Below are 14,212 nucleotides of genomic sequence, written 5' to 3' on the forward strand. Positions count from 1 at the left end.
TTCCCAGCTCTTATTGATACATCTAATTTCTTTATGCTACTCACTAAATTGGATTCAATTCACTTCTAACTGGCTTCACTGAACATATTTTAATATGAATATTTCCAAAGAATCATCAAAATGGGAGTTTTCGCTTATTCTTGCGTATGTGAGAGATGAGAGCAGTGAGTGATCATTCTTCTCTTTGTCATTCTTCCTTTCCTCAAACACTGTATGGTTGAATCAAATTATACATTGAAAACTTCTTAGTCTGGTGTAAAAACACATACAGTACAATCCAGATGTTTGCCTTTTACTTTAAGGTATTTTATTTTATTTCATTTCTAGAATCAAAAGGAAATCAAAATCTAAAATATTGGTACCCATAAACATCATGCATAATATATAACACACACACACACACACACACACACACACTTCTTGCATAACATAATCCAATGATCACCTGTCTCCTCTGGTGCTGACTGGAAAGGAAAGAGAGAGGTATAGAGAGAAAGGCTTTGTGATGTTGGTCCCTACACACTTCCACACCACCAATCAGCATGACCATGACTGATCCTCTGCCGAGACACAGTTGCTAAAATCATTTGTTTGCTGCATTTTAACTCAGCTTGCATGGCCTAGTTAACACCGAGCACACAGGGAGGCTGACCACTAACGCCATGCTCAGTGAGAAAAAAGAAAAACAGGCTAATGCTTTTTTACAAACACAGAGCCAAGGTGAGATTAAATGCCAACCTTTAGCAAGCAACCCAAAGGGCACATTTTCAGGTTTTGATATTAAAATAGTCTGTTGTGTGCAATGATTAAAAAATACAGCGAATTTAAAGTTTAAAATAATGTTATGGAATTAAATAAACAGTACTGTCCTCACAGAAGGAGGGAGTGCAGGTGGCGCTTACACATCACCAACCCCCCCTAGTGGACGGAAAAAACACCAATCAAAGTCAAACAACACTGCTAATCACAGGTTACATCAAAACTGCAATGCTGATTCTCCACTTAACTTCATTCGCAGTGAACTAAACATGAAACACATTAAACTATTGGTTAGTACAAGTTTTGGAGACATTATCATTTACATTTTGTACTTCACTTTCTGAATTTCTCAATATTTTGCTAATCCTCTAAGCTGCTATCAAGCCTTGCATTTATCTGGTGCATATGGAATATACACGGGGGGTGGGGTGGGGGTGGTTTGGGGTGGGGTGATGCTGGTAAGTTACTATATATCTCTAACATCTCTAATGAACAAGCCGGAGGTGACGGTGGTGAGGATAAACTCCCTGAGACGTATGAGGAAGAAACCTTGAGAGGAACCAGGCTCAGAAGGGAACCCATCCTCATTTTGGTTACACTGGACAGTAAATAATGTAAATGTAATAATGTTCTTTCTACAACAGTTTATAGTCGAGCTGAATTGTGTAACCAAGAGCTCCTGAGGAACTAACAGGTCAGGATCATTTCTGAGTTCACTACAGATTTAACACTAATTCCTTCCTTCTAAAGTTTTCAAAGTACAGTATTTAACTGTCTGTGATATATAAAATCTTAAATCTTGAATGAGATCATCAGGATAATAATCCAATAATTAATGTGTTATAATCATATATATAATCATATAATCACTGACTCAACAGTTTCTGTTAATTGTGTGAGTTCATGTTCCACAGAACATAGAAAGAACAGGACTCATCATCATCTGGTCTGCCTTTGCTGGTCTACAGGACTCGCAAAATCTACTAAAACAATGTTCTTTAGCAGCAGTTTCAGGCTTACAAATGAAACCATTTGTATTCCTGTCAGAGATTTTTTTGTGGTATATCTGTTTGGTGTGATCAGAATAGTGCCTGCCTGCCTTGCAAACATACAGTACATCATTGCACTGTGTTATTCTGAAGAAGAGGATAAAATAGTTTAAACGTTTAACATAAGAAAGAGAAGCAGTAATGACACTGGGGCTTTCAGTTGTTTTTATTCCCCTAGGGTCAGAAAACAAATTGTCAACTGAATAATTTACTAAGAAGCAGTGTCCTATCTCATCAGGGCCAGCAAAAGCTATAAGCCAAAAGGAAACAAAAAGTACAAAACATGTCAAACAAACAAATGTTACTGAGGAACCCCAAAAAACTATGTTGTGTAGCAGAAACCTACAAAAGTTCTGACAGCAGAGACTCCTTCCATAAATGATAAATATCGTCGCTGTCAGGCGGAAACCTGCTATGTCCAAATTTCATTTTTTTTTTTTTTGTTATTTTTACAAGTTATTAACCAATCTAAAGTCTTGAAAATAGCTTGAGCGCAAATCTCTTAACTCCATTGGACACTTCAACTGTCTGAGAAATCTCGTAACTCCACCTCTTCTTTACTCCGCGGGAGAGCTTCGAAGCATATCTCCGATAAAACGTGACTTTGGGAAAATGATGTGTTAATGTTGGTACACAACAGTACATAATGGCAATATAAGGTATAATAACAACTTTAACGATACAATGTTTAATAGCTCAAAAAATACGCCGTTTTTTCTAATTTCCTGAAAAATAATGGTTTTGGAGGGAGATCGACAGGCGGATCGGTGTATCTTCTGCAGTGATGCGGTCGATATACCGGTCTGTTGTGGTGAAGAAAGAGCTGAGCCGCAAGGCGAAGCTCTCTATTTACCAGTCGATCTACGTTCCTACCCTTACCTATGGTCATGAGCTTTGGGTCATGACCGAAAGGACAAGATCCCGGATACAGGCGGCCGAAATGAGTTTCCTCCGCAGGGTGGCTGGGCGCTCCCTTAGAGATAGGGTGAGGAGCTCGGTCACTCGGGAGGAGCTCAGAGTAGAGCCGCTGCTCCTCCACATCGAGAGGAGTCAGCTGAGGTGGCTCGGGCATCTGTTCCGGATGCCTCCTGGACGCCTCCCTGGGGAGGTGTTCCGGGCATGTCCAACCGGAAGGAGGCCCCGGGGAAGACCTAGGACACGCTGGAGGGACTATGTCTCTCGGCTGGCCTGGGAACGCCTCGGTATTCCCCCGGAGGAGCTGGAGGAAGTGTCTGGGGAGAGGGAAGTCTGGGTGTCCCTGCTCAGACTGCTGCCCCCGCGACCTGGCCCCGGATAAGCGGTAGAAGATGGATGGATGGATAATGGTTTTGGAGATACAAGGATTCCGCCCGACAGCGACGATATGCATGTTCAGCATACATCATAGCAATCATTGTGAATTACCCGTTACTATAGAAACAATAACTTACTCACATTTCCTTAACAGTGTTTTACTGGCTAAACGTCAGCGCCCCAAGCATATTCATTAGAAAGTTTAGCTGAGGTCTAGTACCAGAAATTTAGTAGTCAGGGATGTTTAAGAGTGACATGCATGCTTTAAAATACCTGATTGTAAATGAGTGTAATGTGATTTAATATTACAGGTTACTCAGGGTGAATCATAACAGCATGGGAACATCATGTTTATTTGCTCCCTGACTCGATAATGACTTCTATTTATTTTCACTTTCAGCCTAAAAATCCTGTAACTTCAAATGGACCGTACTTCTCTTCCCTTGCATGCATCCCCAGCTGAGCGCTCATTCAGAAAAAAAACCCTGAAGTTGATGGGAGTATATTTTTGCTTTATTGAGCTATTTGCTCCATACTCACGCAAGAGCAGCAGCGGTTGTTTGGTACAGTTTCAACAGGAGAACCCTTGTAATGCATATTTATGTAATTTGCTGCTACAGATCAATGTGTGTGTATATCTGTGAGCATGCGTGTGTCTGTGTGTAGTCCTCACCTCCGGCTGTATGCAAACAGACTGTGGGTGCGCGTTCGAGAAGCCGGGGCTGGGGGACGAGTTTTCGTACTGCTCTGCCATGTGCTTCACCTCCTCCAGTTTCTGCTCACAGCTCTTCTGAGAGTTCAACAGGGTCACCTCATAAAACTCCTGAATATCTAGTTCAGAGATAACGAGATATAGAGACACATTGTTATGTCTTACTCCAGTTTTCACACCAAACGATTAAAAAAGATATACAATAGTCTCCTCACCTCTAACACACTGAATTAAATGCAGCTATTTTATCACATTAGAGGTGAATGATTTTTAATAAACTGTGTGAAAGAAGATGAGAGAGACTCAGAGAGAGAGAGAGAGCAAGAGAGAGAGAGAGAGAGAGCGAGAGAGAGCTTTCATAAGCTTTCAGCTTTTACTTCAGTTTTAACACTGCACTTTGCTGTAATTGTAACTCCACCCTCAGATTAAGCATCAAAATAATCCCCTTGCTGCCAAAACAGCGAAAGAAATGCAGGCAGTTCATTAGATTGATGTGTTGCTGTCTAAAAAAAAAGGCTGTGGTGAGAGTTAGAAAGCCTTTAGATTGGTGATTTAACCACAGAGCAATAAGCTGATTATTTTGAGCTCTTCTGACAGATGTGTGATTAGAAATGCATTTAAAGCATGTTCAAGCATACACTTCTAATAAATTACAATAAGAGTCAGGAAATACTAATGTATTAAAACACACACTCATAGCACTGAGACATGTCTATATGTAAACGCCCTCAGATTTTCATTTTAATTATGATGCTTGGTATCCCACAAGGTAGCATTGTTTTTACACAACCCTCTGTAGTACTAAATGAGTACACTGAATATTCTACCTTAGGTTCAGTCAGGCCTTATAAAATGACTACAGATAATAGTAACAGGACATATACCTCTGCTAGGCACAGCTCTTCCTAATGATTTGTCTTGTTAGTTCTTATCAGGACATATTCTTAATTGATTTACATGCGATTAGTGAGGTGTTAATACTGAAATTGTTTTAACACTTTTAACACTTGTTAACTGCACACTACTCAGTTACACATAGACAGTAGTGTGGGAGTTGTGTGCACAGAATGGAAAAAAAAAACAAAGATCCTTTTTTTAGTCAGGCAGCTGTCAGTAACCACAATGTCTCCCTGAAATTCTTGTTTGGAGTTATTTTATTACTTTAAGAACTCAACATAACAAATTAAAATCAGAGTGCACATATTTCCCATGGTGCAACATACATCTCATAGCCACATTAAATTATGAGCAAAAAAAAAAAAAAAAAAGATATTTTCAGTTGCCAGTCCGGTTACTTATTGCAATGCTGAAAAACAAATAGAGTGTCACGCATTCTGCCATTTTATGTATTTTATATTGGGATAACTGAGAATGTCGACTGAATTGCAAAAAAAAAATATATGTTTTTTAAACTCAAAGTAAATACAGATGGAACGGAATAAATATTTATGCCCTTTAACATTTCTCCTTCAGCTTCATATAGAGCAATATAAAAGTTAAAAAAAAAAAAATATAATTTTTCCCATATTTTTTAGCACAAACCCTCTAAAGTAAATTGAAAAAATTTACATTAAACAATAATGCATGCTGGGAAAAGGTCAGTCACCAAACCACAAATCTACCACTTCAATTTACATAAAAAAAAGCTTTTGTATAGCGGCAGAGAACATGTCAAGAGAAATGACAGCTGGACACGTAGAAACTGGCTATTCTCCTGGATCCTTTTACACAATATCCCTGAGTTTTGTCTTAAGCCTTAAAAATGGCAAAATGCACAAATAGGTTATAGGTTAAAACGATTTAAAGGAATCATGCTACATAAAAACAAGCTAAATCCACATCTGCTATTAGAAGTTCATAAGGGCCTTGTTTGTTCTGATAAGTGTAAAGCTGCTCGGAGGTCAGGACCATATTGCAGCTGGGGCGGAACAAAGCGGCTTTCTCCTTTTAACAATAAAAGCATCTCTGCGGGGGGGAGATCAAGAAAGAGAGCGTTCATTTGCATTTAAATACAGCCTAATGACATCTAACTGCTTTCACCCACAATTGGCCAGCTGGTCCGAAATCTCCAGAATGCAGGATGTGCCTCACATATCGACAAAACAGAGGAAAATGATGAACACTTTAAAACATTCAAACTTGCTAAAGAAAAAAGCTCCAAACACTATTTAGAAGAGTGGGGTATCAAATTCTACCACAATTTATGCTAATCACTTACTCTCAGAGGGAAGTAGGGAAACTTCAGCTATAAAAAAAAAAAAACACAAGTAGTTCTAGTGTGATCACACAGCCCTTTATGACTAAACTCACATTTCTCCAGCATACAGTCCAAAATATGTAAATAATTTTACAGAACTTACAAATGCAGAGAAACTCTTCTGGTCACCATGGACATGTAGAGTGGAACGTGCTTACTGAATCGGTGCGATGCTCTGTGTGTGTGCGCTCGTGTGTGTGTGTGTGTGTGTGTGTCTAAGCTAGCAGCCTGTGAGCAGCCTGCTTAATCCTCCCAAAGGCCTCTGTACAAATCAGACAATGACCTTACACCCCACGTTAACACACACACACACACACAAATACATACACACAATCACACTGAAAACCCTCCTGTTCATCTCTGTAAATATCAGTTCAATGAACATGATGTTAATATAAACCTAGAGTCCGAACTCTCCCTTTTTAAAATCATGAGTGTAATTCCATTTGGGATTTTCCCTTTCCCATGGGTAAGTTATATACACTTATTTGTGGGTGTTTAGCGGAGACACTGGATTGAAAGGGTGTTTAAATTTCTATGTTATATTCTGACAGAATCAATTAAACCAGCCTCCATGCAACCCTGCACTGATCCTTGTAAACAACACTAATTAGTGGTTATAACTGTAACCCAGGCTGGTTATAGATAGAGCTACATCACGTCATCACCGGAGAAATAGACAAGCTGCATCTTTGCTCAGTGTTGCATTGCACAGTAAAGGACAAAATAAATCCTTTTTAAGGGTCAATGAACGGACTATATGTGAAACAAGGAAAGGTCAGAGACAGTGGGTTTTGGCTTCAGGGAAAATTAATTAATCTGCATGAAATCATGAGCCACACAGTATAAGCATCCCAAGGGAAGGCCTTTTGCGCCCTGCTTACTGAACCTGTCTGAACAGCTGAGCAATTCATCTAATTGAGAAAAAAGATTAATACATAGCACCATTACATAAAAAAATAGAAATCTCATATTATAATCCATATGCTAATTTAAGGATCAAAATAAAAAAGAATTCGCTTTTGATATTTTTGGGTGGGTAAAACTGACTTATTTCACTAACATGCAACCATTTTTAATTACATATAACTACTTCAAATAAAACTCAGTAATAACTTTTAAAGATGAACATTTTTCATTACAGGTCAATATCTTGCTCCAAACAGAAGCTCATTTGGTTTGTTTCCTACACTGAAAATAAAGATGGAGATGTGGATATATGAGGAACCACAGATACTTAAACCATCTGATGCTCAGGACAAAGAAAGTTAAGGTAACAGGAAGTTGGGCATCAAGAGTGGCCAGCTGCTTGCACTGTTGCACAGGCTCTTGTAAAGTGCACAGTAGTGTACCATTAATAAATTATGTGTAATGTATCCCAAAAGTTTTTAAAAGTTTTTAATTATTATTATTATTATTATTATTATTATTATTATTATTATTATTATAAAAACCTTCCTTCAAATTTGGACCTGTCTAGTCTTTAAATATTTTTTACAGAATTCTCATATTTGTATTTTATTCAGGAAGTACAGTAGCTGTGTATGTAAGCGGTATTTTGATTTATGTTTGTGCACTTCATAAAAACGCTGTATAATTCAGAAGGAGCATAGGGGCACCTCTTTTCTAAGAAACCATATTTCAACCAAACGTGGACGCAGCATCACAGGTATCTCAGATATCCATAATTCTGGTCACTGGCAGGCACACCATTAAAACATGACAGATTTATCCACTTATTTAAATTTAGCTAGGAAGTGTGTCTCAACTATACAGACTATTTATTTAGCTAGTGGTTGGTAAGTAGCTACAGAGTGATGTTAGCTCTTCAATACAAACTCTATGCCTATTTATAAATCCTGCCTTAGTTTTAATGTTAGCAGAAAATCTGAGTTTTAATGATTATGGGTCAGTACTCTACAGATAAAAGCGCATGATCATACTAAAAAGGTGGCAAATATGTATTATCCAACATGGCCTTTGTTTTGGTTAAATGTCTGCCTAAAAATGGGTATGGATAAATTACAATTATATGTTGTATATGTATATTACTCAGTATATTGTTGTTGTGTTAATACTTATAACCATAACATCAGAAAAGTAATGACATTGTCTTCACCCATGATTTTAAAAAAGCCCGGTGTATAATCCATCCAGATAGGAGAGAGAGGTGAAATGGCATTATATCTTCAGTTGTCTTTTTCCTGCAAAATGCTCTATTGTTATTTATGATGCTGTAGTTTGTTGTTTTAAACCACAATGGTTATGTGCAGCAGTATAACACAAATGACTGCAGAGCAGTGCAAAGATTAATAATATTGTTTTCGTGCAGTGCAGTGCAGTGTGTTTGTCTAAAGTATTGGTAACGTGTTTATTCTGCAGTACTGATTTCTAGCCTTTCCCTTGCTGTGTGTGTGTATGCCAGATCACTGCAGACACTTCTCAGCAAGCTAGCACAGGATTCAGGTGTGGATTCGCCATCTTGTCAGATATGCTGAGCAGCACATGCAACAATGTCTGCTAACAAAGAGTATGCCTAGTCCCCATAGATGGTAGTACCATGTACCATTCATTTTACTGCAGTTAATCTTTTTACCTAAAGTAAGCAGTCCAATGGATTATTTTGCTGGGGTTCTAAGAATGTGAAATTTGGCTCAAATCTCAATATGTTTTTAATATATCTTATTTTCATTCTACCCCATTTTCACCAAGTGTTAGCCTTCATTAATTCCTACACACTATCTTGCTTTCATATTAATAAATAGCTACCTACCAGAGATAGTGAGGGCTAGCATGTACTTCTTTTGAGACACTGGAACTCATGCTACCTTACAAGGCAGCTGAACACTGAATAAGCCATTTTTCCCTCCCAGAGTTTGGCCAATTTTGTTCTCTGGACTCCTGTCTATGTATGGGGTGAATGTACTACTAACAGTAAATAATAAATAGCAGATACTACTGTAATGAGTCTGTCTGTGTTTTGCCCTGTTTCTGTCTGCTGTCTGCCTTGCTGTTAATTGTTTGCTCCGCCCACTCATTTGTTACCATGGGCACTAATTGCACTCTATCTCCCCCCCAGGTGTATCGTCTTAGTCTCTGATTGTCTCTGCGTTGTGATTGGTTCCTGTTTGCTATATCTACTCTGTTTGTTCACTTCCCTGATGTTGGTTGTTGTTGTGTGTTTACATCTATGTTCCTGTTTCCTGTCTTGCTCAGTGTTTTGCCTGCCTGCCTGCTTGTTTGTTTGCCTGTTTCTTGTTTTGGTCTATTAAAAATCTAAACTGCATTTGGATCCTCACTCGTCTTTGCCTCACCGTGACAACTACATAGTTTAAAATGAGTCCCAACCTATTGTTGCACTGTAAATTGATATTAAACCCACAGGCATAAAGCATCACCTCAGCATACAGAAGCAGCTAGTGTGTAGGAATGTTAATGATAATATGGCATTTCTCACTGTTTATTACTGTTGATCATTTTTACAGTGTGTTCTCAAGATCATTGTTACCGGGTTGTGATTGTAATGGGTATTTACCTACTTTACAATTTTTACATTCTAAATATGAATGAGGAAATGTATTCAAGTAAACCAAAGAATGCATGGGCCACTGCAAGACAGTTTATCTGCTGTGTTTCCAAGGCAACCACAACTTAGACCTAAAAAAAATTTTTACAGATGAACAGCCTTAGCATTTCTCTCTTCCTCTCTCTCTCTCTCTCTCTCTCACACACACACACATAAACACATAGGCTAAAGTTCAGTTTCTCTAATATTATGTAACAAGTGGGTGGGTGGGATTGCGACATTAATCTCAGCTCCTTTCATAAAAGAGATTATTCCAGTGTGGGCAGGAAAAACAAAAGAAAATACTAAAAACCCACTAAAAAACAAACACATATACACGCTATCATATACAAACTCCAACTCCAATACATTCACACATCTTTCATTCACTCATTAATTTGTTTTTAATTTATGTGTGCAGGAGACATTAACAATAAATAATAGGAAAAAATATATTTCACAATGGAATGAACAACTAGAAGATACACAATCACTCTATCAAAGGGTAGACTTTCAGTTATAAATCAGAGACGTTCTCACACCAAAACTGAAACCTGAACTGTTGCACTTTATGCTAAAATAGCTATAATCTGACACAAAAAGTGGAAACTTATCTTAATTCTGGTTATGTATCACTGATTAGTTTCCAGTTCAAATACTTGGCAGCCTGGAAAAAACAACCCAGCCTTGGGAAATATGCCCAACAAAATGCCAATTGAGCTTCTTCACACTGTGCTGCACTTTCCTTTACTATTATTGTAAAAACATTTGCAATACCCAGATAGTTATTCATCAGTGACAGTTCATCCATCCATGCATTTCTGGACCAGTTATCCTACACAGGGTAACAGGAAACCTAAAGCCTTTCCCAGATGTCTTTGGGCACCTATTAACACTATTTTAGAGATGCCAATCAGATTACTACACATATCTCTGGACTGTAGGAGGAAACCGGAGTACATGTATGAAACCCCAAAATATTATTGGGATAATATTACAAACACAGGGCAGGAATACCCCCAACCAAAGTTGTGCAAGCTAAATTCATTCATTCATTCATTCATCTTCTACCGCTTATCCGAACTACCTCGGGTCACGGGGAGCCTGTGCCTATCTTAGGCGTCATCGGGCATCAAGGCAGGATACACCCTGGATGGAGTGCCAACCCATCGCAGGGCACACACACACACACTCTCATTCACTCATGCAATCACACACTACGGACAATTTTCCAGAGATGCCAATCAACCTACCATGCATGTCTTTGGACCAGGGGAGGAAACCGGAGTACCCGGAGGAAACCCCCGAGGCACGGGGAGAACATGCAAACTCCACACACACAAGATGGAGGCGGGAATCGAACCCCGACCCTGGAGGTGTGAGGCAAACGTGCTAACCACTAAGCCACCGTGCCCCCCCGCAAGCTAAATGTTCTATAATATATCTAACATTCTCCAATTCTTGCTTATAAAATGAATACAAATGTATGTGTCTTGCTGTAATACAAATAGCTGTTTTATATTAACGAGATATAATTCTGGTACACAAAGATGGGCATTAGTAGGGTATGGGTGGATTGTTTCATCCTCCTAGCTGCCATGTGGTGCTGAATATCACCTGGACACCTTCTTGTGCATATGTGCACCTATGCTGGCTTTCAAAGTCAAAAGTGACCTTCAAAACACCACAGGCTGGCATGTGGCCACACCGGCCACATGCAAACAATAACATCCCTGAGACCCCAATTAAAAATGTCAATCAGCACCACCACTACCATTAAAAATTCCCTGTATCTCATCCTGCTGATGTGCTGCATTAAAATGAATACACCACACACTAAGCATCAACTACATCCCCATCAGTCAGTTCTTTGGTCAGTCTCAACTTTTCAGAGCACAAATCTTCATCAATATCAGACACCATTGTGTTTGCTGCTCTGTCTCAAGACGTTTGTTCCCTCTTGGACAGTGACGTGAACAAAATAGTAAAGCCTATGTTGCAGAGCAAAGGGTTTCACTCAACACACTTCCTAGTCTGGAAGAAGGATAGTGGTTTCTATGTGTGGACTTGACAGTTATATTATTGTTCCATTTTCATTTTTCAAATCAAATCAAATCAAATCAAAATTATCATAGCTAATACATGACAGTATTTTTGTATTCATTAACCGGCAACCACCTTGTTGCTGCAAGCTTTGGTTTTCCCCTCAGTAATTAATTTATTAGAAAAGTCAGTTATATTGAGAAGTGGGTAGCTTCATTGTCTTACATCAACCAGGGCCCCAGTATACATTGGCGCTTCTGCTTTCTCACTACAAATGCAAATCTGGAAAATATCCACGTTCCCATGGCGACTAACAGAGAATTAGCTTTAAGCTCTATGGCAGGTACGCGTGTTGGGCTCGGCTGTAGGAAATGATATTCATCAAGGCCAAAACACTGAATCACAAAACAGAAGGATGGCAGACTGTCCTCATGGTATTTCTGATGATGAGACGAAAAACTGAGAAAAAAACATTTGTGCAACACCAGATTCAGTTTATCGTAATATAGTCCAGGACTTATTTAGGCCTCTGGAAAAGAGCTTTAAACAAGAAAAAAATACTCTGTGACTGAACCGACTCCATGAAACCCCATGGTGCCCTCTGGTGGTGCACTCTGTGCTATATGGTGCTATATAAAATACAGTTTTATTAAACATTCAGGCCACTCAAAGGTTATTTCAAAGGTCACCAGCTGTGATGTGATGTAATGTGAACTAACATTACATTACATTACATTACTATACAAGTTAATTTTATTCACTTTGTGTCAGAAAGTGCACATTCCATTTCACTAGAAACAGTCATTGTTGCTGTACAGACACAGGACTGAGGCACTAAAGACGATTAAGATCTTTACTTTTTTTATTCTCAAAAACTATGGCATTTTAGATATAGTGATGTTTGCTGACTTAACTGCAAGGGGACATTCAGAAGTCAGTTAAACTTATTTGACTGCATTCTCTTTCATTTCCACAAGGTGGCTACATTTGCCTGTCCAAAGTATACACATAAACCTAAAGTAGATCATGACTGAATTAATTGATGGTAGACGCAGAGCAGTTCAGCAGTTTGTATGTGCTAATGCTCTGGAGCTAAAGGCTTTGTAACAGAAACATTGCAGCACATTTATATCTGCAGATCAGCATGTACAAGCAGAACAAGTACAGAGTGATCAGAGGTACTGTTTTCCGAGCACAGTGTCTAAATACAGGCTGAATTCACTGTGTCTGTGGCCTACAACCTCTGATCTGAGCTCTAAAACCACTGACTTGAGATTTAGGACAACTGACCTGAGCATTTAGACTGTGATTATAGACCAATGATCTGAAATTTAAGAATACTCAGTTAAAATTTAAGAACACTGTCCTGTGATCTTAAACCATAGACCTGAGACACGACACCACTGACTTGGGATCTAAAAACAATGACCTGCTAAATTAGACCACAAACCTGAAATCCAACACCACTGACTTGGGATTTAATATCACTGAACTGAGATTCAAGACCACTGACACATGATCTAAGACCACTGAACTGAGATTCAAGACCACTGACATGTGATCTAAGACCACTGAACTGAGATTCAAGACCACTGACACATGATATAAGACCACTGACCATTAACCTAAGAACACTGTGTGGGTCAGTCCTACAGTTTCAGAGTTTAGTTCACAGCATTCAGCATATCAGTAGGGCTTAAAGTTACTTTCCAACGGTGGTATTTAATAGCACAAAAATTCTAGGGTTCTGCATGATTAAATAATAATGGAACTGCACAGGTATCATTCATTCATTTATCTTCAGTAACCGCTATATCCTGGTCAGGGTTTAGGTGGATAATAGTATTCCTCAGAATGAGGCAATTACATCACAGCCTGCCACACATACACCTTCAAACCTGGTGACATTGTACTGTAGCACTGCCAGTCCACAAACATGCCAGACACCCACCCACATCACCTGAAGGAAATTGAATAGTGAAAGTGAATAAAAGTTTATACCCTTTAAAGCCAAATAATTAACTGAAGGCCACATGTTAAATATGATTGTCCTACAACATATTAAGATAGGGGCTCAAGTTACATCTGTGACCATAAATGATACAGTTATGAAAAATGGAATTTTAAAAGGCTCAAGGAACATATCATTTTCACCTGTTATGTATGTTCATTAAAAATACGCTGCTAGGTTTTTTAAATCACATGACAATAATGGGCTTTCCTGAAATTCTAGAAACCCACATTCAGTGTCTTGTGGTTGCTTTTACATTGTTGTTGGACCAGAGATCTCCCTTCTCCCTCCCCCACTCCCTCCCTCTCTATAATCCTGTCAGGGAAAGCCATCCCAGGAGAGAAATTATTTAATTATGACTTAGCAGCAGAGAACAAAAAAGCCTCCTTGTGGGACGGTGGCTCTGTGGAAACATGAGCGCAGAGTCATAGCCAGACTATTAAAGAGAGCAGCATTCAACCTTGTTCATTTGACAGCGACAAATGGAGTCCAGTAAAGATCTCTGTGCAACAAATTGGCAGAC

At 38.8% G+C, this 14,212-nt stretch overlaps 1 protein-coding gene across 13 annotated transcripts in view; it reads right to left on the reverse strand.

The window, feature by feature from the left end:
• Positions 1-14,212, reverse strand: part of dlg2 (discs, large homolog 2 (Drosophila)) — a 194,733-nt gene that overhangs the window by 173,575 nt on the left and 6,946 nt on the right. For 12 of the 13 annotated variants that reach the window (XM_060895353.1, XM_060895357.1, XM_060895369.1 and 9 more), the window contains one exon: positions 3,775-3,932. In XM_060895353.1, the coding sequence (XP_060751336.1) occupies positions 3,775-3,932 (158 nt within the window). Of the gene's footprint in view, positions 1-3,774; positions 3,933-8,843; positions 8,937-14,212 lie in introns of those variants that run through there. The other variant, XM_060895358.1, reaches the window with a different exon arrangement.

The sequence above is a fragment of the Tachysurus vachellii genome, chromosome 20 (assembly GCF_030014155.1).
Source record: "Tachysurus vachellii isolate PV-2020 chromosome 20, HZAU_Pvac_v1, whole genome shotgun sequence".
NCBI lineage: Eukaryota > Metazoa > Chordata > Actinopteri > Siluriformes > Bagridae > Tachysurus > Tachysurus vachellii.